Source organism: Armigeres subalbatus, chromosome 1 (assembly GCF_024139115.2).
Source record: "Armigeres subalbatus isolate Guangzhou_Male chromosome 1, GZ_Asu_2, whole genome shotgun sequence".
Classification (NCBI taxonomy): domain Eukaryota; kingdom Metazoa; phylum Arthropoda; class Insecta; order Diptera; family Culicidae; genus Armigeres; species Armigeres subalbatus.
The window spans coordinates 262,023,910-262,048,041 of NC_085139.1; the positions used below are offsets into that span (position 1 = coordinate 262,023,910).

Genomic DNA, 24,132 nt, shown 5'->3' on the forward strand with positions numbered 1-24,132 from the left:
TTGGGCTTAACATGGCTACCCAACGTTGATCGTTTTCGGTACAAGCTCGAGATTCCTTCTCTCACCGCATACCAGATTCTTACGAAGCGACAAGTGCTGTGCTACATAGCGAGGCTTTTCGATCCGCTTGGTCTGCTCGGAGCAACGATTACCTCAGCGATGATTTTTATGCAGCGGCTTTGATGCTTGCAAAACGAGAAGGGTGAAACTCTTCAATGGGATGACCCGCTACCCGAAATGGTGGGTGAGGAATGGCGAAAGTTTCACGAGCAAATCCCAGTATTGAACGATGTACGGGTTCCACGGTGCGTTATAGTTCCAGGATCGGTATCCATAGAATACCATTGTTTTTCGGATGCTTCGATAGTCGCATATAGCGCGACAATCTATGTGAGAAGTCAGATAGAGGATGGCTTGGTTTCGATTCATCTGTTGACCTCGAAATCACGGGTGGCGCTGCTCAAGACGCATGCTCTACCACGATTGGAACTCTGCGGAGCACTGTTGGCAACACAACTCTGGGAAAAGGTGACAGAATCGCTGAAGATAGAGGACAGGGTTTATTTCTGGACGGACTCGACCTGCGTTCTTCATTGGATCAAGTCATCGCCAGGAACTTGGACTATTTTCGTCGCGAACAGGGTTGCGAAGATTCAAGGCTTGACGGGAGTAGACAAATGGAGGCATGTTCCAGGGAACACCAACCCAGTAGACTTGATATCGCGTGGAATACTACCGAACAACATCCGTGACAATGAACAGTGGTGGCATGGGCCCACATGGTTAAAGCAAGACTCCGGAGAGTGGCCTGTAGCCACGGAAGCACCACTGAAGGAAGAACTGGAAAAGCGACTCAACGTGGTGGTTTGCGCTTCGTCGAAGGAGTTCGTTTTTCTCTCGGATTATATAGTAAGATTTTCGACGTTCACAAGGTTGATTCGGATGACAGCATACTGGTTGCGCTTCCTGAATAACCTACGGTGTCCAGCCGCAGAAAGGCAAACGGGATTTCTATCTTCGTGTGAGCTACATCTCGCTGAGCAGCTGATAATTCGGAAGGTTCAGGTGGAGTCTTTCCCGGACGAGCTGTGCAAGTTAAAATGGGGCACGTCAGTATCACGGAACTCACCTCTACGGTGGTTCAATCCTCGGGTCGATGAGAACGACATTCTGCGAGTCGGTGAACGATAAGATCATTCGGAAGAATCACTGCATTCTAAACATCCAATCATCCTACCGGCAAGGCACGCTTTCACCGAGTTGATTCTTCGTCATTATCATCAGAAATATCTGCATGCTGGACCACAGCTTCTACTTGCTTCAGTTCGACAGCGGTACTGGCCGCTTGGTGGCAGAAATCTGGCGAAGAAGTCAATCAGTGTTAACGTTGTTTCCGGGCTAAACCGAGTACAATCCAGCAACAAATTGGAGAACTGCCAGCAGCAAGAGTCTCTGTTTCAAGGCCGTTTTCAAAAACCGGCGTAGACTATTTTGGGCCGGTATTCTTGTTAGAAGGAAGAGGGCGTAAACTAACAAAAGCGTACGTTGAAATTTTTGTGTGTATGGCTACGAAAGCCGTCCATATGGAGCTGGTGTCAGATCTATCGACGGAGCGGTTCCTGCAAGCTTTGCGAAGATTCTTTGCGCGCCGTGGGCGCTGTAGTGACGTCTATCAGACAACGGTACCAATATCGTAGGCGCAAGAAACCAGATCCGAGAACTTTTCGTGTTACTGAAGGAGGAAAAACACCGAGCCGCTGTAACGAGGGAATGTGCAGATGAAGGAATTTACTGGCACTTCAACCCTCCAAGTGCCCCGCATTTTGGCGGATTATGGGAAGCCGCGGTTCGTTCAGTCAAATTCCATATATTGAGAGTACTCGGTGGAAATCCAGTATCGCATGAGGACTTCACCACATTGCATTGTTGGCACAAGTAGAGGGGATCCTTAACTCCAGACCATTGACGGCGTTATCCGATGATCCGTTGGACTTGGAGTCTCTAACGACGGCGCATTTCTTAGTCGGAGCATCACTTTATGCTTTACCCGACCCAGATCTTGGAGACGTCCAGCTAAACCGATTGTCACGGTTCCAGCTCATACAGCGACAATTACAGGACTTCTGGAAACGATGGCGCCGGGAATATCTGTCACAATTTCAAGCTAGAGGGAAGCACTGGCAGCCGGCAATAGACGTGAAGGTAGGAAGGCTGGTTGTCATCGTCGAGCCTAACATACCACCTATTCAGTGGAAGATGGGCCGGATTCAAGAACTACACCCTGGCGCGGATGGAATAACTCGAGTGGTAATGCTAAGAACCTCAACCGGGATCATGAAAAGGCCGGTAGCCAAATTGTGTGTGCTACCATTGCAGAATCAGGAAGATTAGGGTTCAAGTCAATCGATTCCATCCAGTGCATCGAAGGGAGTTTTTTTCTTTTCATTTCAGAAGTTTCCTGGCAACTTCAGGGTGGGTGAGGATGTCTGTGAACAGACCATTTATTCAAGCATCAACGATAGTATCATTCACCCTGCTATCAATGTATGTCGTCGGCGAACGAATGCGTTACCAATTTTACCTGCTATGGTCGCATCGTGTCGTAAATTAGAATAATAAATCGATGTTTGATATAAAGTAAATATGAAGTGTAATAAACTGTAAATTGTGTTTCAATGTGAAGACTTGGTGTTTTGTGTGACTGATGGTCATTTTGGATGACGAAATCTGCCCTGGGAAAGGTGTCGTTTTGAAACAACTTTTTTCCAAGGGGAGACCACTATGGCCTTCTATAAAAAGTTCTTTTTTGGAATGATGTGATAGTTTTTCGGTACAACTTTGTTGTATAAGAAAGGCAACATTTTTTTATCCTTCGTTTATTCTGGAGGCTCAATTGCCGTGAAGCGTTACGGAGCCGAGATCACGTTTGGTATTACATTTCTTGATTCTTACACATAGTGTTAGAAAGGCGAAAACAATTATAGATCTTATTGATGCCACCGTCAATAACCAACTCTGGCTCCGCCAGTTGCGTAGCGTAGTTGCGTAGTTGCGTAGAATATCTGTAGAAGTGATCAATTCATGGAACTCATCCGAGAAAAGGAAAAAGAAAAGTATATTGCAGAAAAAACTGACACTAATTTCAAACACTACAGGTTTAACTTTTCATGTTTCAAATAGTTTTTGCTGACTGTTGGATTGTGTCGATGAAATCGTAAGTACTATATTGTTTTGTTTAAAAACATTTTTACCTGGGAAAACATTTAAAAAAAATGGTCAGCTGCTATTTTTCACATCAATAATTCATCAAAATAGATAAAAAAAAAATCACGCATAGTCCAGGATGGAAGGAGTCATTTAAAACAATATAATAAATCAATCTAATCTAATCGAATCAATGTGATCTTGCATCTCAGTTGACACAAATTTGTTCTAAATATTCGTAGAAATTGGAAAACGAACCGTTGCACTCATTATTTTCCATGCTAGAAAGAAGCTGAGAAAACGTTAAAGATTCTGGATCCGTGTGTTTGAACGACGTGGGACGTAAAGTCGAACAGAAACAAAATTCATAATCAGTTTCCGAGATGAAAGATTAAAATTGCCTAATCGAAAACAATTTTAAAAACCCTCAGACCAATTTTCTGGCTACGCCGCTGAATGCTTACGGAGAGCTATTAGGGAAGGAACAGCTGTCCATGTATTCAAAAAATCGAACCTGATTCAAAAAATGCTTTCTTATATGCGATTTCGTATCTGCTGACGGCTAAACAATTAATAGAATAAAATATATAAATAGGGGAACGGTTCGCCACTTCATCTCATAGCTCCTATTTCCATCCCATCAAAAACATAGCAATGGAAAGGAATTTGGTTTGTTTATTATTTTTGTGATTTTTTTCAGCAGTGAGCACGCATGTTGACAAAAAGAAGCGACGAATTTGGTGCCGTATTTCTTTGTTTAGCGATGAGATGGATATATGTACAATTATACGGAAATCGGAACATTTCCCTATATAAAATATAAAACATTAACACGAAAATGTCATTTCATCCTACCTTATATGCAATCACCAACAGGACGGGTCAATCGAGTTTGAAGAATTCATCAGAGCGCTATCAATCACATCGAGAGGCAACCTGGACGAGAAACTACACTGTGAGTATGAATTATTGTATGTTACGTTGATTTGGAATGGACAGTATATTGTTAACCGCAAGTCGAGCACATCTGTATAAGGGCGTCCATATACAGATGTGCTCGACTTGCGGTTAGCGGCAGTATATAGATCGTTCATTAACTGGTTCATATGAGCTACAATCCCATTTTATTTTATTTTATCAAAACCAACCATTATACCTACACAAAACGTTGCGCAAAAACTTCAGTAAAATAGAAAACTATCTCAAAACATTTTAGTGAAATGCCTTCTAGTCAATCTAGTTTTGACGGTGGCGGAGGAAACATATTGAATAGTACGTGTCCTAAGACAAGTCAAAGTAATATTTTCGATGCCTAAGAACGGAACTTTTCCATAATAATAAATTGCTTTGATTCCTTTTCTTGACAAGCGTGGCAATCCAAGGATAATTTTCTGATAATTTTCATTTGCTGCATATTCCCGAACTGGCTTCAAAATAACCAAAAATAGCCAGCCTTCGTGCCATTATTTACATTAAAGCTCTATTAATGCCTAATTGAATTTGGGTTAATGCTTTTGCCGTTAATTAAATTAACGTGCGACAAAAAAAAGTCCTTACCGATATGCATTCTTTATCCATTACGCATTAAGCAACGTGTTGAAAGCGTATAAAGATAGACCCCATTCCCATTACGTATTCACCACCACCATTGCCGCAGGAGCTTCTACGGCACAAAAATGGACCTGCCAAACGGTAAAGCGCTGATTAGAATCAGGTGCAAAGCCGCAAGGTGCAAAGTCACACCATTCGCAACGCCCTCAAGACAGAAAACAAATCCCGACCGTGCGATGGCAGATGGCGTTATCTCAGTGCAATATCGCCATTTACGAGTTCATTTAGGTGGCCGTGGTTCAAAATGCACCTTCCATTTCATTTGAAAGCACAAACGTATTTTTTCGATATCACACGTACGCAACCCTGCGTCTCCATGAGTTTATGATTTTTTATTTTTCACCTTAGTGAAGCAATTTAAACCATTTTCCTCGTGCAACGTATTTCCACCGGTCGCATTCTGATGGTTTTCCTTTTTTTCTCTCTCCCCTCCCATGCACAACAGGGGCGTTCCGATTATACGATGTTGACAACGATGGTTTCATAACGAGGGACGAAATGTACAACATCGTCGACGCTATCTATCAGATGGTGGTAAGTACCCTCCCCGACTCCTGCTGGAGTAGCTCTTAGTGCTGTGGAGATTATCGATAACATTGTGGGCGTTGTTGGTTCGGCGACCCGAGCGTTGAGCTCCCGTCATGCGGTTGGATTATGTAAATCAATTTAAATTCTTATCCTGCACGTCGACGATGATAGGCGTCATCCCGATGATGGGGGGTGGGAAGACCGATCCGGGTATCTTTTTCAGGTTACATAATTTACTGAATACGTCAATGGGGTTTATACATAAACAATGACGGCGGTAAAGTGTCATCGAGACAAAAAGGTTTGGCTGAGAAGTAGCGGCGTTGAAGGACTAACGAATCGACAGATCGTTGAATATGGAAGTGTTTGTAAAGCTGAGCACAGAAAATCCAACATAGCAAAGCATTAAAGAATTCTTCTCAGCTCTAGCAACAGCCCTGAAAGTCGCTCGACGATATGCACATGATGAATGAGGTAGATGATAAATAGCTGGAAAGTACAAAAACAGTGCCCACAAGGCTTGTGTCCACACCCAAAACGAAAACAAAAATCCATGATTAATCATTTCTCATGAGTAAAAATAGTATTTTGACCATAACTTTTGATCCCATAGTCCAATCAGACCAATTTTCCATAGTGAACAAAAGAGCAACACAACCCGTCGAATATTTGTTTCGAGAGAATTGGTTAAAGATATATGTCAAAGTGAATCTGTGTCAAAAGGTTGAAGGTCAAAATGTCGTCGGTCAAAAGGTCGAAGGACAAAAGGTCAAAAGGACAAAAGGTCGAGTGATCCAAAGGTCGAAAGGACAAAATGTCGAATATGTGTCATAACGTCGAAGGTCAAAAGGTCGAAAGAACAAGAACAAAAGACAATTGAGATGCAAGATGGAAGTAGTGAGCATAGATAAATGAAAAGTGAGAAGTGAAAAGTAAAAAGTGAAAAATGAGAAAGAAATGAGAAGAAAAACAAAAAACAAGCAGGAAGATGAAAGAAAGAAAGAAAGGAGAAAAAGGGAAGAAAGAGAGAAGTAAGAGAGAAGAAAGAAGGAAGAAAGAAAGAAAAGAGAAGAAAGAAAGTAGGAAGAAAGTAGTAAAAAAAATCCAATCCACATCAAATTCAAATCCAATCCAAATCCGAATTCAATCCACATCCAATCCAAATCCAATCCAAATCCAATCCAAATCCAATCCAAATCCAATCCAAATCCAATCCAAATCCAATCCAAATCCAATCCAAATCCAATCCAAATCCAATCCAAATCCAATCCAAATCCAATCCAAACCAATCCAAACCAATCCAAACCAATCCAAATCAATCCAAACCAATCCAAACCAATCCAAACCAATCCAAACCAATCCAAACCAATCCAAACCAATCCAAACCAATCCAATCCAAACCAATCCAAACCAATCCAAACCAATCCAACCAATCCAAACCAATCCAAACCAATCCCAACCAATCCAAACCAATCCAAACCAATCCAAATCCAATCCAAATCTAATCCAAATCCAATCCAAATCCAATCCAAATCCAATCTAAATCCAATCCAAATCCAATCCAAATCCAATCACAATCCAATCCAATCACAGTCCAATCCAATCCAAATCCAATCCAAATCCAATCTAATTCCAATCCAAATCCAATTCAAATCCAATCCAAATCCAATCCAAATCCCATTAAAATCCAATCCAAATCCAAATCTAATCCAAATCCAATTCCAATCCAAATTCAATCCAAATCCAATACAAATCCAATCCAGGTCCAATACAAATCCAATCCACATCAAATTCAAATCCAATCCAAATCCAATCCAAATGGAAAAGCGAGAAGTGAAAAGTAAAAAGTGAAAAATGACAAATGTGATGTGAGAAGTGAGGTACGGTGAAGTAAGAAGTGAGATGTAAATACGAAGTGAAAAGGAAGAAAGGAGGAAACATATGTAGTAAGAAAGAGAAAGGAAAAAGAAAAAGAACAGAAGAGGAAAAAAAAACGAAGAAAGAAAGAAGATGGAAGAAGGAAAATAGAAAGAAGAAGAAAAGAAAGAGGGAACAAGGAAAATAGAAGAAAGAAGTAAGGAAGAAGAATGAGAAAAGACACAATGAAGCAATACAAAAGAAAGAAGGAGGAAGCAAGTAACAGGAAAAAAAGAAGAAATAAATAAGGAATGAGGAACAAAGAAGCGAGAAATAAGGAAGAAAAAAGAACGAAAGAAGGGAGAAAGAATAAAAAAGGAAGAAAGAAAAAAGAAAGTGAGAAGAAAAACAAGAAACAAGCAGGAAGAAGAAAGAAAGAAAAAAAGGAGAAAAAGAGAAGAAAGAGAGAAGTAAGAGAGAAGAAAGAAGGAAGAAAGAAAGAAAAAAGAAGAAAGAAAGTAGGAAGAAAGAAGTTAAAAAGAAGGAAGAAAGAAGATGAAAAGAAGGAATAAAGACGGAAGAAAGAAAGAAGAAAAACAGAAGAAAGGAAGAAGGAAGAACGAAGCAAACACGCAGAAAGATAGAAAAAAGGTAGGAAGAAAAAAGAAAGAATGGAAAAAGAAAGAAGAAAAAAGGAAGAAAGGATGAAAGAAAGAAGAAAAAAGGGAAGAGAGAAGCAAACAAGAAAGAGTAAAGAAGAGGAAGAAAGTAAAAAAAAGAAGAAAGAAAAACGGTAAAAAGAAAAGAAAGAAAAAAAGAGAATAGAGAAAAAAGCAAGTAGGAAGAAAAAAGGAAAAAAGAAGGAAACAATAAGGAATAAAAAGGGTGGAAAAAAGGAAAGAAGGGAGAAAGAAAAAAAGTTACAAATGTAGAAGATGAAATATGGAAGGAAAAAGGAAGAAAGAAGTAAGAAAGAAGAACGGAGGAAAAAGAATTGAAGAAAGAAAACATATGAAGTAAGAAGGAAAAAGGGAGAAAGAAGAGAATAGAAAGAAAAAAGGAGGAAGAAATAAGAAATAAGAAAACCTTTCGTCCTTTCGACTTTTTGTCCTTCGACATTTTGACGCAGTTTTTTTGTATCGGCCTTTTGTCTCTCCTACCATTTGACAATTCGACTAAAACGTTTTGTAATTTCGACCTTTTGACCTTTAACTTTTTGTCCTCCGACCTTTTGACCTTCAATCCAAATCCAATCCAAATCGAATCCGAATCCAATCCAAATCCAATCCGGACCCAATCCAAACCAATCCAAATCCAATCCAAATCCAATCCAAATCCAATCCAGATCCAATACAAATCCAATCCAAATCCAATCCAAATCCAATCCAAATCCAATCCAAATCCAATCCAAATCCAATCCAAATCCAATCCAAACCAATCCAAACCAATCCAAACCAATCCAAATCCAATCCAAACCAATCCAAACCAATCCAAACCAATCCAAACCAATCCAAATCAATCAAACCAATCCAAACCAATCCAAACCAATCCAAATCCAATCCAAACCAATCAAATCCAAACCAATCCAAACCAACCAAACCAATCCAAACCAATCCAAACCAATCCAATCCAAACCAATCCAAACCAACCAAATCAATCCAAATCAATCCAAACCAATCCAAATCAATCCAAACCAATCCAAATCAATCCAAACCAATCCAAACCAATCAAACCAATCCAAATCCAATCCAAACCAATCCAAATCCAATCCAAATCCAATCCAAATCCAATCCAAATCCAATCCAAATCCAAATCCAATCCAAATCCTATCCAAATCCAATCCAAATCCAATCCAAATCCAATCCAAATCCAATCCAAATCCAATCTAATCCAATCGAATCCAAATCCAATCCACATCCAATCCAAATCCAATCCAAATCCAAATCCAATCCAAATCCAATTCTCATCCAATCCAAATTCAATCCAAATCTAATCCAAATCCAATCCAAATCCAATCCAAATCCAATCCAAATTCAATCCAAATCCAATTCAAATCCAGTCCAAATCCAATCCAAATCCAATCCAGATCCAATCCACATCCAATCCAAATCCAATCTCAATGCAATCCAAATTTATTCCAAATTCAATCCAAATTCAATCCAAATTCAATCCAAATCCAATCCAAATCCAATCTTAATTCAATCCAAATTCAATCCGAATCCAATCCAAATCCAATCCAAATCCAATCCAAATCCATTCCAAATCCAATCCAAATCCAATCCAAATCCAATCCAACTCCTATCCAAATCCAATCCAAATCCAATCCAAATCCAATCCAAATCCAATCCCAATCCAATCCAAATCCAATCCCAATCCAATCCTAATTCAATCCAAATCCAATCCAAATCCAATCAAAATGCAATCCAAATCCAATCCCAATCCAATCCCAATCCAAACCGTATCCAATCCAAATCCAATCCAAACTCAATCCAAATTCAATCCAAATCCAATCCTAATTCAATCCAAATTCAATCCAAATCCAATCCAAATCCAATCAAAATGCAATCCAAATCCAATCCAAATCCAATCCAAATCAAATCCAAATCCAATCCAAATCCAATCCAAATGCAATCCAAATCCAATCCAAATCCAATCCAAATCCAATCCAAATCCAATCCAAATCCAATCCCAATCCAATCCCAATCCAAACCGTATCCAATCCAAATCCAATCCAAACTCAATCCAAATTCAATCCAAATCCAATCCAAATCCAATCAAAATGCAATCCAAATCCAATCCAAATCCAATCCCAATCCAATCCCAATCCAAACCGTATCCAATCCAAATCCAATCCAAATCCAATCCAAATCAAATCCAAATCCAATCCAAATCCAATCCAAATCCAATCCAAATCCAATCCAAATCTAATCCAAATTCAATCCAAACCAATCAAACCAATCAAATCCAATCCAAACCAATCCAAACCAATCCAAATCCAATCCAAACCAATCCAAACCAAACCAATCCAAATCCTATCCAAACCAATCCAAACCAATCCAAATTCAATCCAAACCAATCCAAATCAATCCAAATCAATCCAAACCAATCAAATACAATCCAAATCCAATCCAAACCAATCCAAACCCAATCCAAACACAATCCAAATCCAATCCAAACCAATCCAAATCAAATTCAAAACCAATCCAAACCAATCCAATCAATCAATCAAATCCAATCCAAACCAATCCAAACCAATCCAAACCAATCAAACCAATCCAAATCAATCCAAACCAATCCCAATCAATCCCCAACCAATCCCAACCAATCCCAATCCAAACCGTATCCAATCCAAACCAATCCAACCAATCAAATTCAATCCAAATCAATCCAGATCCAATCCAAACCAATCCAAACCAATCCAAACCAATCCAAATCAATCTAAACCAATCCATTCCAAACCAATCCAAACCAATTCAAACCAATCCAAACCAATCCAATCCAATCCAATCCGATTCAAACCAATCCAAACCGATTCAAACCAATCAAACCAATCCAAATCAATCAAATCCAATCCAAATCAATCCAAACCAATCCAAACCAATCCAAACCAATCCAAACCAATCCAAATCAATCCAAACCAATCCAACCAATCAACCAATCAAACCAATCCAAACCAATCCAAATCAATCAAACCAATCAAACCAATCCAAATCAATCCAAACCAATCAAACCAATCCAAATCAATCCAAACCAATCCAAACCAATCCAAACCAATCAAATCCAATCCAATCCAATCCAAATCCAATCCAAATCCAATCCAAATCCAATCCAAATCCAATCCAAATCCAATCCAATCCAAATCCAATCCAAATCCAATCCAAATCCAATCCAATCCAAATTCAATCCAATCCAAATCCAATTCAAATCCAATCTAATCCATATCCAATTTAAATCCAATCAAAATCCAATACAAATCGAATCCCAATCTAATCCAAATGCTATTCAAATTCAATCCAAATCTAAACCCAATCCGAAACCAATCCTTTTTCAAATCCAATTGAAAACCAATATGAATCCAATTGAAGTCCAGTCCTAATCCAATCCAAATCCAATCCAAATCCAATCCAAATTCAATCCAAATCCAATCCAATCCAAATTCAATCTAAATCCAATTCAAATCCAATCCAAATCCAATCCAAAATCCAAATCAAATCCAATCCAATCCAAATCCATTCCAATCCAAATCCAATCCAATCCAAATTCAATCCAAATCCAATCCAAATTCAATCCAAATCCTATGCAAATCCAATTAAACCATTACATAGATCACTTAATACATACATTAATTACTTAATAAAAAGTTAAACGGTTTAAAACATATTACTGAGCTTCTGAATAGAGCTCCGGAACAGAACATCACAAGAAAGCTTATCAAACATCTTGAAGAAGCTCCTTGAGTAAGCAATTGAAACCTCTTCAGCATGAGCTCGTTTAAAAATGTTTAACACCCATGCGCTTCTAACAAAAACTCTTTAAACATATTTAACATGTTTTCAAAACTACTGAAGATAATTTTCCAAAGTATTAATTTTACTTGGGATGGTAATCATCGCAAAGCTCTGAATTATTTAATTTGGATGGAATTATTTAGTAGAGAACTCTTCAAGCTTGTGAGGATGCTCACAAAGTTTTTGGATACATCAATTCAAGCTTTCAAAAACACAGCTTCCATATGAAAAGCTGTTTAGAAACATATATCAATGGCTTATAAATGAAGCTTCTATTTTTATGTTCAACTAAATCTTGAACAATTCTTTCCCCACTTTCCTTCCGCAGGGTCAGCAACCACAGACGGAGGACGAGAACACCCCGCAGAAGCGGGTGGACAAGATCTTCGATCAGATGGACAAAAACCACGACGACCGGCTGACGCTGGAGGAGTTCCGCGAGGGCAGCAAAGCCGACCCACGTATCGTCCAGGCGCTCAGTTTAGGCGGCGATTAACCGAACGACGACTCGCGGGATCAGGCGCCACCCCCGCAGCGGTCGTACCAGTACGACGAACAGCACAATATCGAACTGCAGCGGACGCCCAGCAACGTCTACTAGAGGTAGGATATTCCGAGCTAGAGAAATTCGTAGTCGTTACGAGAGAACCGGGAGTGAGAAATGGTCGGAAGGGAAGGAATGTTATGGTAAGCGCCTCTACCTGCGAGGTTATGTTCGATTTACGTTCGCTAGCTTTGACAGCTGTCAACCCCGTGACGTTCCGTTATACACAACAAAGCAAACATGCATTTAATTCGTATCCTAATCAAAGAAAGTTCTTCACTATTTTCCCTATTCTAGCCTAAGCCTTTTAATGACTGTTTTTTGCTACCAAAACGAACGAAGTGAAGCGTGGAACTTTTTGTGACAAATTGAAAACTTGAAAACAATCGAATAGCATTTATCAACCTTTAAATCAAGTAACATTTAACTAAGAAAAATCTTCTGATCAGTATAGGGAACTGCTTCTTCTAATCAAGTACTTTAAACAGATTTAAAATTGTGAAATCAAGAATTGTTACCATACTCTAGTATAATACGCGCAATCTGACAAGTGAACTCAAAGTTTAAACATTTATGCTAACTCAAACCAAAACAAAGCGTTCAGCGCAATCAGTAAAGCTAGTTAAAAAGTAGAAAAATCTAAATGTTGGTTCAGTTTTTTGCTTGGCTGATGAAGGCGAGGATGGAAGAAGACATCGAATTCGACAGAGAGCTGGTTTGTAAAAAAAACCTTTCAAACACACATCCAAACTATCAATCACAACCGTCAAATTAGATTGGAAGCGTAAACATTGCACACACACTCATATGACAATTAACCCACACACAAAATTCAAAACTTTGCACCCAGTTTACAGTTATTTACAGTGAAACGTCTCAGAGACAAACAGATCCTTATTTACAATTCGGCAGCAGCGGGAGCTAAACACAAGCAGAACATAGCAAAAGTCGCAAACATTGCAAAATTATGACTGCTTATTCGTAAGTGTGTAAATTTGGGACAAGGAAAAATGCCAAAAATACAAACAGTCTTAAATAAAAAAAATAAATCTAGTCTAGAAATTTAACAGCTGCGAACGTGCGTTGGAAAAGAAACCAACCGCGTTGAAAGACAGCAGCACAGCCTGTAAAAAAGCATTATTTGTTATCAAATTTTAACTAATAAAATAACAAAGTGAACGCAGTGACAGAATATTGATATTAAAAACAAAAAAGCTAATTCTATTGTTGTTATTGAAAGTAAAAAACCATGTAAACAAACAGTGAAATTATTATCGCAAAAAAAGAAAAATAAACCAATCGGGAAATGTCAAACAAAATCAAAAACAAACGCGATTCGTTGTCATGGAGATAGGCACTGTAAAAAATATTAGATTGAAAAGGAAGTTACGAAAAAAATGAAAGCAATAACTTAAACAAAGACACACAAACGCCAGCAGCAGGCGTAATCGAAAGCATTCGAATATAATTCACTTTTTAACCGGGAAGTAAGAACATATTTGAGCCGCGTGTAATTTGAATCTCGTGTTGTTAGGAATGTATCGAAATAATAAAACACCAAATGAAAGAGCGGCGGGTTTGAAGATTTATACGTGTTGTGTTGTTAACAAGTAATTCGTTGAGCCGCAAGAATGATCCCCTTTCCTGACAGCGAAATAAAGACAAGTCATCAGCAGAAAAAAAAATAAAGACCGAGAACATTGACACATAAATTTGATTGTTCAGAAGCAAAACGCAAACCCGATGAGGAAAAGCAATTCGAACGGGCAACAATTGGGCTATTTTTTACCGAATGCACAATAAGCAGTTGAGAGTCGCAGTAACGATGGTAACTAGACAAGTAACAGTAACAAAAAAATCGTGATTAAAAACAAGAAATAAAACAAGGCAAACATTTCCGTCTCAGTGCAATGTTGAACAAAAGCACGAAATGAACAAAAATTCACATAGCACATCTAACCACATCGCAGGTTGAAAACATGAACGAAAAAGTCACTCGAATGTTAGAACATTGTTTTGACAGTGCGGAGGGGTTCAAAGGGGCAGTTCTGAGCATGGAAAACAGCTGTCGATCGCCTTTGTTGTCGAACTTAAACGTGATTTGATTCTTTCTGCTTTGGATTGGCCACGTCCTTGCAAATGTTGAAGAGTATTGTTATGGAAACGATTTCAGAAGCACAAATCCCTGATAGTCAAATTTCGTAACCAATTGTCTGGTATTTAAATGTTGACGAAAATTGTGATTTGCCTAATTACATTACTCTTTCTAATTTGCGAATCGTTTGGAAGCGAAATGGCTTTCCATCCATAGTAAAATCCGTCTACAAGGCGGATCAGTCCGACTATCGCTTCTCCTGGTGCTCGCACGGCTGCTGCGCTGCCAAGAGTAGTGCAGTGGTGGTGCAATCGCACTTTATGTCGCGACAAAGAAAAATCTTCAACAAAGGCAAAGGCAGCAAGCAGTGCAGCAGCGGTAGCGGGAGCGAAATTGATTGAAAAATATTTATTGTGCGCGTTATACTTCCGTCTTTTTGCAATTTAAACGTTCTGCTCCGAAGAGGGTACGGAAATTGAGTAAGAAAGGCAGAAAAACAAACCCCTTGCTCCCAGACGGCTCCGGTTGAGGGAGACGGAGTTTTCTTTTATTGACGAAACTACGGAAATCGATGAATGAATAGAATTCCATTGAAGTAATACCGTCGTCAGATGAGTGTTCAGTTTTCCGGGCAAACCGGAATGCCGGCACGGCGAGGGAGTAAGGGACCGAAGAAATAAATTACGAAACTTAATACAAATCCACTCGACGGTAGGTTGGGCGCCATTCCTCCTTCTGTCTAGAGATTATTCTTACCGGGTAACAATGACTCGGTTAAGCCCGGCAGTCACTCGATTTTCTTGATAAACCGTCCCATAATCTGTGACGACAGCACAGAGGCATTCATGGATGGAGCGGCGTGGAAAGCCATGAAGTGTGGTTGCTTATTGCGGACGGAAGCGAAAGAGTTCGGATTTGGAATGGCGCTGGGAATCTATTTTTCTTGCAATCGGATTTCGATCGACTTCTTCGCTATCTACGCTACGTACCTTTTAGGTCACCGGGAGAGGAGGTTTGGCGCAAAAAAAAAGCTTCCTTGCACCGATTTCAACCCACCCGCGCTAAGATTGCGAATATAATGGAAATGCATTGGGCGCCATATTACCGCCGCCCACCGTGTTGCGTTGCTGCGAGTTGCGGTGTGTCAACAAGGCTGCATTCGTCGGTCGGTTGCTGGCGATAGTGGTCTTGATGATTGTCGTCGTCGCCTTCCCCATAGCTTTCAATAAATGATTCATTCTCTCGTTATCGACTTGCTGGGAGAGGAATTTTTAATGCACTTTTTATCGAGTAGCTATGCTTTGTACAGCGCAGCGGTTTGGATCTGGGGAGCATTAAAGTTTTGTAACATAAGTAGTAAAATTGGCGACCCCTTTGTAGTGCGCTCGGATGGTGGGTGGATAATAAAGTATGAGTGGTAAACGATAAGCACGGAGCCATTCGGCGAGTGATGGTCGTAAAAATATTTGAATTTGAAATTGCAGACCTCATAATGCAACGTACACACCAGTCAAGCAGTTCGACGAACATTGACTCCACCCCCAAGAAAACGCTTCGGTTGCTGCTTTGTTGGAACGTGTGTGAAGTTGTTCGAACAACCATTTGACAGTTGGCGGCTCGGTTGGAAAAAATTAAAACGGTTTGATTTTGGTTTGAGTTGTCAGGGGTGGAGTCAAGGTTCGCCGAACATGTTTGAGTATTTGTAGTGAAGTTGCACAAACCCCCATATATTTTTTGATGGTTGGTGCTCAAGTTAGCGCTCCGGTCGTTCGTGTGTGATATTGTTGGTCGAATAAATTGATTGTTCGTGCCGCTGTTGGTAGAACTTGATGGATGTTGGAACAAACGAGAGGTGGAGTCAATGTTGGTCAAACTGCTTGACCGTGTGTACGTTCCATAATGTGCGGTTGGCTGTGGCACCAGAGAAGCATTTATTGTGTTTTGCTGTGGTCGTAAATTTAGTGACTTTCAAAACTATTAAACTATTCTATGATTCATTGGTGTCAGAGTTCAGAAAAATTATTAATGCAGACATCAGAAGCTCACGCGATACGAGTTTGACTTCTTTTCAAAATGTTTTCTTTTTTTTTCATTAAGGAACCACATGGTCTTCGTTCGACTTTATTTTCAGATTTGACCCTTTAAAAATCCGGTCGGAATACTCTCCATAATCCCGTTTAAATCCTTTCTGGTTTCTACTAAGAACCCCTCCTACGGGATTCCGGATGAAATCTGTTTCGAAACCCGGTAGGGATTTTACCTGCAATCCGGAGAGAATGTTGATAACCATCCGGAAAGGTATTCCGACCAGAAGTGACTTCGACCGGAATCCGTGACTGGAATTTGGAAGAAATTCCAAACGGAATCCGAAAGGCAAATCTACCAGAGTCCGGGCATAAATCTGACAGAAATCCGAAAAGAATTACGACTGTAATTCGAAAGACGTTCTGACCGGAGGCGATGGCCGGAAGGAATTCCGACCGCCTTTCGGAAAGAATTCCGAACAGAATGCAGGAAGCTTTCCGACCAGAGTCCGGATAGTATTCTAACCGAAATTGGAAAGACAATCCGACCAGAATACTGAAGGCATTGCCACCTGAATCTGAAAGGCATTCCGACTAGAATCCGGAAAACATCCCCAGCTGAGTCCGAAAGGCATTCGAATCGGAATTTGAAAGGCATTCCGACCGAAACCCGAAAGGCATTCCGACCGGAATCTGAAAGACATTTAAAACGGAATCCGGAAAGCACTAAGATCCGAATCCGTGAAGAATTCCAATCGGAATTCAGGAGGAAGTTCCGATTGAAATACGGAAGGGACTCCGACCGGAATCCGAAAAGTTTTCCGACCAGATTTCAGATGGCATTTTGACCGAAACCTGGAGAGTATTTTGATTGACATTCTGATCGGCATCCGTAAGTGTTTCCAACCAGAATCCAGAAGCAATTATGTCCGGAATCCGTTAGGAATTCCCAACGGAATTCGGAAGGATTTCCGACCATAATTCTGAAGGAATTCCAACCAGCATTCGGAAGGAGTTCCAAACGGAATTCGGAAGAAATCCTAAATCCTAAAGAAATTCCTATCAAAATTCGGAAGTAATTGTGGAAAAATCTGGGTGAAATCCGGAAAGAATTCTGACCAGATGAAGGAATTCCGATCGAAAATTAGAAGAAGCTCCGCCCGGAATTTGGTAGAAATTCCGACGGATATCCAGAATGACATCCAACCGGCATCCGGAAGGAATTCCGAACGGAATCTGGAAGAAATTCCGATTGGAATCCGGAAGTAATTTCTATCGGGATTTGAAATGAATTTCGAAAGGGATTCCGCTTGAAATCCGAACAGAATCCCGACCTAAATTTGGAAGGAATCACGACCGGAATTCAGAAGGAATTGAAATTCAGCAGAAATTACGACTGGAGTTCGGAAGGAATTCCTACCTGATTTCGGAAGGAATTCCATCCGGATTCAGGAAGAAATTCCGTCCGGAATAAGGAAGGAATTCTGATCGGAGCTCGGAAAAAATTCAGAAGGAATTTTGACCAGAATTGACCTTTCCCGTCAAAAATTCCGCTTGGAATCCAGACAGAACTCCAACCCAAATTTGAAAGGAATCACGACCGCAATTCAGGAAGAACTACGACTGGAATTCAGAAGGAATTACGACTGAAATTGGAATGCCGGAATGCCGACCGGAATCCAGAAGTATTTCCGACCAAAATACGGAAGAAATTACGACCAGCATCCGAAAGGAATTTTGACCGGAATTCGGAAGAAATGCCGACCGGAATTCGGAAGGAATTTTGATCGGAATTCGAAAGGAGGTCTGACTTGACTCCAGAAGGAATTCCGACCGGAAAATATTTTGACCAGAATTTGTAAGAAATTCTGATCGAAATTCGTAAGAAATCCTGACCAGAATTCAGAAGGAACTCCGACAGGAATTGGGATGGAACTCCGATCAGAATTCGGAAGAAATTCCAACCGTTGGCCAAAAAAATGCCAACCGCAACTAGGAAGGAATTCCAACGGAAATCCGGGAGGTATTACGACCGGAGTCCGGAAGAAATTCAGAACGGAATTAGGAAGGATTTCCGACCAGAATTCAAAAGGAATTCCGATTTGAATCCGGAAGGAATTGTGATTGAAAATAATGAGGAAATATAACCGGAGCTCGGAAATAATTCCTACTGGAATCCGGTAGGAATTTCAACCGGATTTCGGTAGGACTTCCAACCGAATTCTGACGGAAATCCTGAAGAAAATCCAGCCGGAATCCGAAAGTATTCCGACCGATATCCGGAAGGAAATCCAACAAGAATTCAGAAGGAAAACCAACCTTAATACAGAAATAATTCCTACTGGAATCCGTAATCCGAAATTAAGAAGAAATTCCGATTGGAATCCGGAAGGAATTACGATTGAAATTAAGAAGGAAATCCAACCTGAATTCGGGAACAGTTCTTACTGAAATTCGGATGGAATTCCGATCGAATTTCAAAAGAAATAATGACCGGAATTCGGAAGGAGTTCTGATCAAAATGCGCAAGCAATTCCAACCGAAATCTGGAAGCAATTCTGATCGGAATTCTGAAGGTATTCTTACTGGAATTCGGAGGGAATTACAACCGGATTTCGGTAGGGCTTCCAACCGGGATTCGGAAGGAATTCCGACAGGAATCCAGAAGAAAATCCAGCCAGAATCCAGAGGTAATCACTACTGGAATTCAGATGGAGTTTTTATCGAAATCCGGAAGGAATTCCGACGTGTCGAAGAAAGCCTTCGGAAGGAATTCCGACCGGAAATTGGAAGAGATTCCGACAAAAATACGGAAGGAATTCCAACCGGCATCCGAAAGATTTTTCTTCAGGAATCCGATAGTTAATCCAACTGGAATACAGAAGTAATTCCGATCGTCATTCGGGAATAAAAAATCTATCGGAATCCAAAAGAAACTCTGACCAGATCGGCTTTCAAACGGAATAACGACCAAAACCCGAAAGGAATTCTATTCGGAATCTGAAAGGAAGTCCGACCGGAGTTCGGAAGGAATTTCGACCGGATTTCCAAACGGAATCCGAAAGGAAGTTCGCCGGGAATCCAGAAGAAAATCCAACCGGGATCCGGAACGAATTCCGACTGAATTTTGGAAGGATTTCCAACTGGAATCCAAAAGATATTCCGACAAGAATGCAGAAGAAAATCCAACCGGAATCCAGAAATATTTTTGAACGGAATTCAGAAAGAATTCCGACCGGAATCAGGAAGAGAATCTGACCGGAATCCGGAAGGAATTCTGGCCAGGGTTCGGAAGAAAATCTGACCGGAATTCGGAAGAAATTCCGACCGTAACTGGGAAGGAATTACGACCAAACTCTTTAAGGAACTGCGATCGGAATTCCGACGGAAATCCAGAAGAAAACAACCAGAATCCGGAAATAATTCCTATTGAAATACGAAAGGAATTCCGACAGGAATCCAGAAGGAAATCCAGCCAGAATCCGGAGGTAATCCCTACTGGAATTCGGAAGGAATTTCGATCGAAATCCGGAAGGAATTCCGACGTGTCGAAGAAAGCCTTCGGAAGGAATTCCGACCGGAAACTGGAAGAGATTCCGACTGAAATCCGGAAGGAACTCCAACCGGAATTCGAAAGAAATTTTGTCTGGAATCCGGAAGTGAATCCAACTGGAATCCAGAAATAATTCCGATCAACATTCGGAAAAAAGATCCGATCGGCTTTCGAAAGGAATAACGACTGGAATCCTAAAGAAATGCTGACCGGAATCCGGAAGGAAGTCCGACCGGAGTTCAGAAGGAATTTCGACCGGATTTCCAAACGGAATTCCAACTGGAATCCGAAATAAATTCCGACAAGAATGCAGAAGGAAATCCCACCGGAATCCAGAAATAGTTTTGAACGGAATTCGGAAAGAATTCCGGCTGGAATCCGGAAGGAATTTTGACCGGAATAAGGAAGGAATAACGACCAAAATCTTGAAGGAACTGCGATCGGAATTCCAACGGGAACCCAGAAGAAAAAACAACCGGAATCCAGAATACGAAAGGAATTACGACAAGAATCCAGAAGGAAATCCAGCCAGAAGCTGGAGGTAATCCCTACTGGAATTCCGGAAGGAGTTTCGATCGAAATCCGGAAGGAATTCAGACGTGTCCAAGAAAGTCTTCGGAAGGAATTCCGACCGGAAATTGGAAGGGATTCCGACTAAAATCTGGAAGGAATTCCAACCGGAATCCGAAAGAAATTTCGTTAGGAATCCGGAGGTTAATCCAACTGGAATCCAGAAGTCATTCGGAGAAAAAAACCCGATCGGAATCCAAAAGATACTCTGACCAGAACTCGAAGGAAAAATTCTGACGTAAACCAGAAAAGAATCCCGATCGGCTTTCGAAAGAAATTACGACCGGAATCCGAAAGGAATTCTGACCGGAATCCGGAAAGAAGTCCGACCGGAGTTCGGAAGGAATTTCGACCGGATTTCCAAACGGAATCCGGAAGGAAGTCCGACGGGAATCCAGAGGAAAATCCAACCGGGATCCGGAACGAATTCCGACTGAATTTCGGAAGGAATTCCAACTAGAATCCAAAAGAAATTCCAGCAAGAATGCAGAAGGAAATCCAACCGGAATCCAGAAATAATTCCTAATGGAATTCGGAATTGATTCCGACCGGAATCCGGAGGAAACTTTGACCAGAATTAGGAAGAAAATCTGACCGGAATTCAGAAGGAATTCCGACCGTAACTGGGAAGGAATTACGACCAAAATCTTGAAGGGACTGCGACCGGAATTCGGAAGGCATTTTGACCGGAATAAGGAAGAAAATCTGACCGGAATTCGGAAGGAATTACGACCAAAATCTTGAAGGAACTGCGATCGGAATTCCAACGGGACCTAGACCTAGAACGAAAATCTGACCTAAACCAGGAAGAAAGCCCGACCAGCTTTCGAAAGGAATAACGACTAGAATCCTAAAGAAATGCTGACCGGAATCCGGAAGGATGTCCGACCGGAGTTCAGAAGGAATTTCGACCGGATTTCCAAACGGAATCCGGAAGGAGGTCCGACGGGAATCCAGAGGAAAATCCAACCTGGATCCGGAACGAAATCCGACTGAATTTCGAAAGGAATTCCAACTGGAATCCGAAAAAAATTCCGACAAGAATGCAGAAGGAAATCCAACCGGAATCCAGAAATAGTTTTGAACGGAATTCGGAAAGAAATAAGGAATAAGGAATAAAATCTGACCGGAATTCGGAAGGAATTTTACGACCAAAATCTTGAAGGAACTGCGATCGGAATTCCAACGGGAACCCAGAAGAAAAAAACAACCGGAATCCAGAAGTAATTCTTACTGGAATACGAAAGGAATTCCGACAGGAATCCAGAAGGAAATCCAGCCAGAATCCGGAGGTAATCACTACTGGAATTCCGGAAGGAGTTTCGATCGAAATCCGGAAGGAATTCAGACGTGTCCAAGAAAGTCTTCGGAAGGAATTCCGACCGGAAATTGGAAGGGATTCCGACTAAAATCTGGAAGGAATTCCAACTGGAATCCGAAAGAAATTTCGTCAGGAATCCGGAGGTTAATCCAACTGGAATCCAGAAGTAATTCCGATCGTCATTCAGAAAAAAAATCCGATCGGAATCCAAAAGAAACTCTGACCAGAACTCGAAAGAAATTCTGACGTAAACCAGAAACGAATCCCGATCGGCTTTCGAAAGAAATTACGACCGGAATTCGAAAGAAATTCTGACTGGAATCTGGAAGGAAGTCCGACCGGAGTTTGGAAGGAATTTCGACCGGATTTCCAAACGGAATCCGGAAGGAAGTCCGACGGGAATCCAGAGGAAAATCCAACCGGGATCCGGAACGAATTCCGACTGAATTTCAGAAGGAATTCCAACTAGAATCCAAATGAAATTCCAGCAAGAATGCAGAAGGAAATCCAACCGGAATCCAGAAGTAATTCCTAATGGAATTCGGAATGGATTCCGACCGGAAACCGGATGAAATTTTGACCGGGATTAGGAAGAAAATCTGACCGGAATCCAGAAAGAATTCCGACCGTAACTGGGAAGGAATTACGACCAAAATCTTGAAGGTACTGCGATCGGAATTCGGAAGGAATTCTGACGGGAATCCAGAAGAAAAAAACAACCGGAATCCGGAAGTAATTCCTATTGGAATGCGGAACAAAATTCCGACAGAAAACCAGTCATAATCCGGAGGTAATTCCTACTGGAATTCGGAAGAAATCTCGATCGAAATACGGAAGGTATTCCGTCGTTTCGGAGAAAGCCGTCAGAAGGAACTCTGACCGGAAATTGTAAGGGATTCCGACTGAAATCTGGAAGGAATTCCAACCGGGAATCCGGAAGTTAATCCAACTGGAATCCAGAAGTAATTCCGATCGTCATTCGGAAAAAAATACGATCGGAATCCAAAAGAAACTCTGACCAGAACTCGAAAGAAATTCTGACGTAGGCCAGGAAGAAAGCCCGATCGGCTTTCGAAAGGAATAACGATCGGAATCCGAAAGGAATTCTGGTCGAAATCCGGAAGGAAGTCTGACGGGAATCCAGTGGAAAATCCTACCAGGATCCGGAACGAATTCCGACTGAATTTCAGAAGGAATTCCAACTGGAATCCAAAATAAATTCCGACAAGAATGCAAAAGGAAATCCAACCGGAATCCAGAAATAATTCCTAACGGAATTCGGAATGAATTCGGACTGGAATCCGGAAGAAATTTTGACCGGAATTAGGAAGAAAATCTGACCGGAATTCGGAAGGAATTCCAACGGTAACTTAAAGGAACTGCGATCGGAATTCTGACGGGAATCCAGAAGAAAAAATAACCGGAATCCAGAATTAATTCCTATTGGAACACGGAAGAAGTTCTGACAGGAATTCGGAAGGAATATCGACCGGAGTTCAGAAAGAATTCTGACCGAAATCCGGAAGAAATTTCGACTGGAATTAGGAAGAAATTCTGACCGGAATACAGAAGGAATTCTCACCGGAATTCGGAAGGAATTCCGACCAAAATCTGGAAGGAACTCCAATCGGAATTCGGAAGGAATTTCGACGGAAATCCAGGAGAAAAAACAACCGGATTCTGGAAGTAATTCCCATTAGCATACAGAAGAAATTCCGATAGGAATTCGGAGGATATTAAGACCGGAGCTAGGAACAAATTCTGACCGAAATTCGGTAACAATTCTGACCGCAACCCGGAAAGAATTATGAACAAATTTCGAAAGGAATTTCGACCGGAATCCGGAAAAAAAATTTTAACCGGAACTTGAAAGGAATTCCGACATAAGTCTAAAAAAACTTCCAACTAAAATCAGAATTCCGTCCGGAAATCCGAAAGGAATTCCAAATGAAATAAAGAAGGAATTCCGACCGAAATCCGGAAGGAATTCCGAACGGAATCTGGAAGGATTTCCGACCGGAATTCGAAAGAAATCGCATTGGAATCCGGAACTAATTCCGACTAGAATACGGAAGGATTTTCGATAGGACTTCCAACCGGAATTCGGAAGAAATTATGATCGGAATTCGGAAAGAATTCTGACCGGAATTCGGAAGGAATTCCGACTTAAACCAGGAAGAAATTCCGATCGGAAGCCGGAAGAAGTTTTGACCGGATTTCAAAAGGAATTCCAACCGGAATCCGGAAGGAAGTCCGACAGGAATCCAGAAGAAAATCCAACCGGGATCTGGAACGAATTCCGTCCGAAATCCGGAAG

At 40.9% G+C, this 24,132-nt stretch overlaps 2 protein-coding genes across 3 annotated transcripts in view; one reads left to right on the forward strand and one right to left on the reverse strand.

The window, feature by feature from the left end:
* The window catches only part of LOC134207130 (frequenin-2), a 616,630-nt gene extending 599,180 nt beyond the window's left edge, over window positions 1-17,450 (forward strand). For both annotated transcript variants that reach the window (XM_062682848.1, XM_062682849.1), the window contains exons 6-8: window positions 4,081-4,159; window positions 5,261-5,349; window positions 12,037-17,450. In XM_062682848.1, the coding sequence (XP_062538832.1) occupies window positions 4,081-4,159; window positions 5,261-5,349; window positions 12,037-12,204 (336 nt within the window). In that variant the 3' untranslated portion in view covers window positions 12,205-17,450. The remainder of the gene's footprint in view (window positions 1-4,080; window positions 4,160-5,260; window positions 5,350-12,036) is intronic.
* A 63-nt stretch (window positions 17,451-17,513) lies between these two features.
* The window catches only part of LOC134207275 (uncharacterized), a 28,085-nt gene continuing 21,466 nt past the window's right edge, over window positions 17,514-24,132 (reverse strand). Inside the window, exons 2-3 of the mRNA XM_062683000.1 lie at window positions 20,574-20,647; window positions 17,514-20,526 (exon numbers count right to left, since the gene is read on the reverse strand). Coding sequence (XP_062538984.1) covers window positions 19,613-20,526; window positions 20,574-20,647 — 988 coding nt within the window. The 3' untranslated portion in view covers window positions 17,514-19,612. The remainder of the gene's footprint in view (window positions 20,527-20,573; window positions 20,648-24,132) is intronic.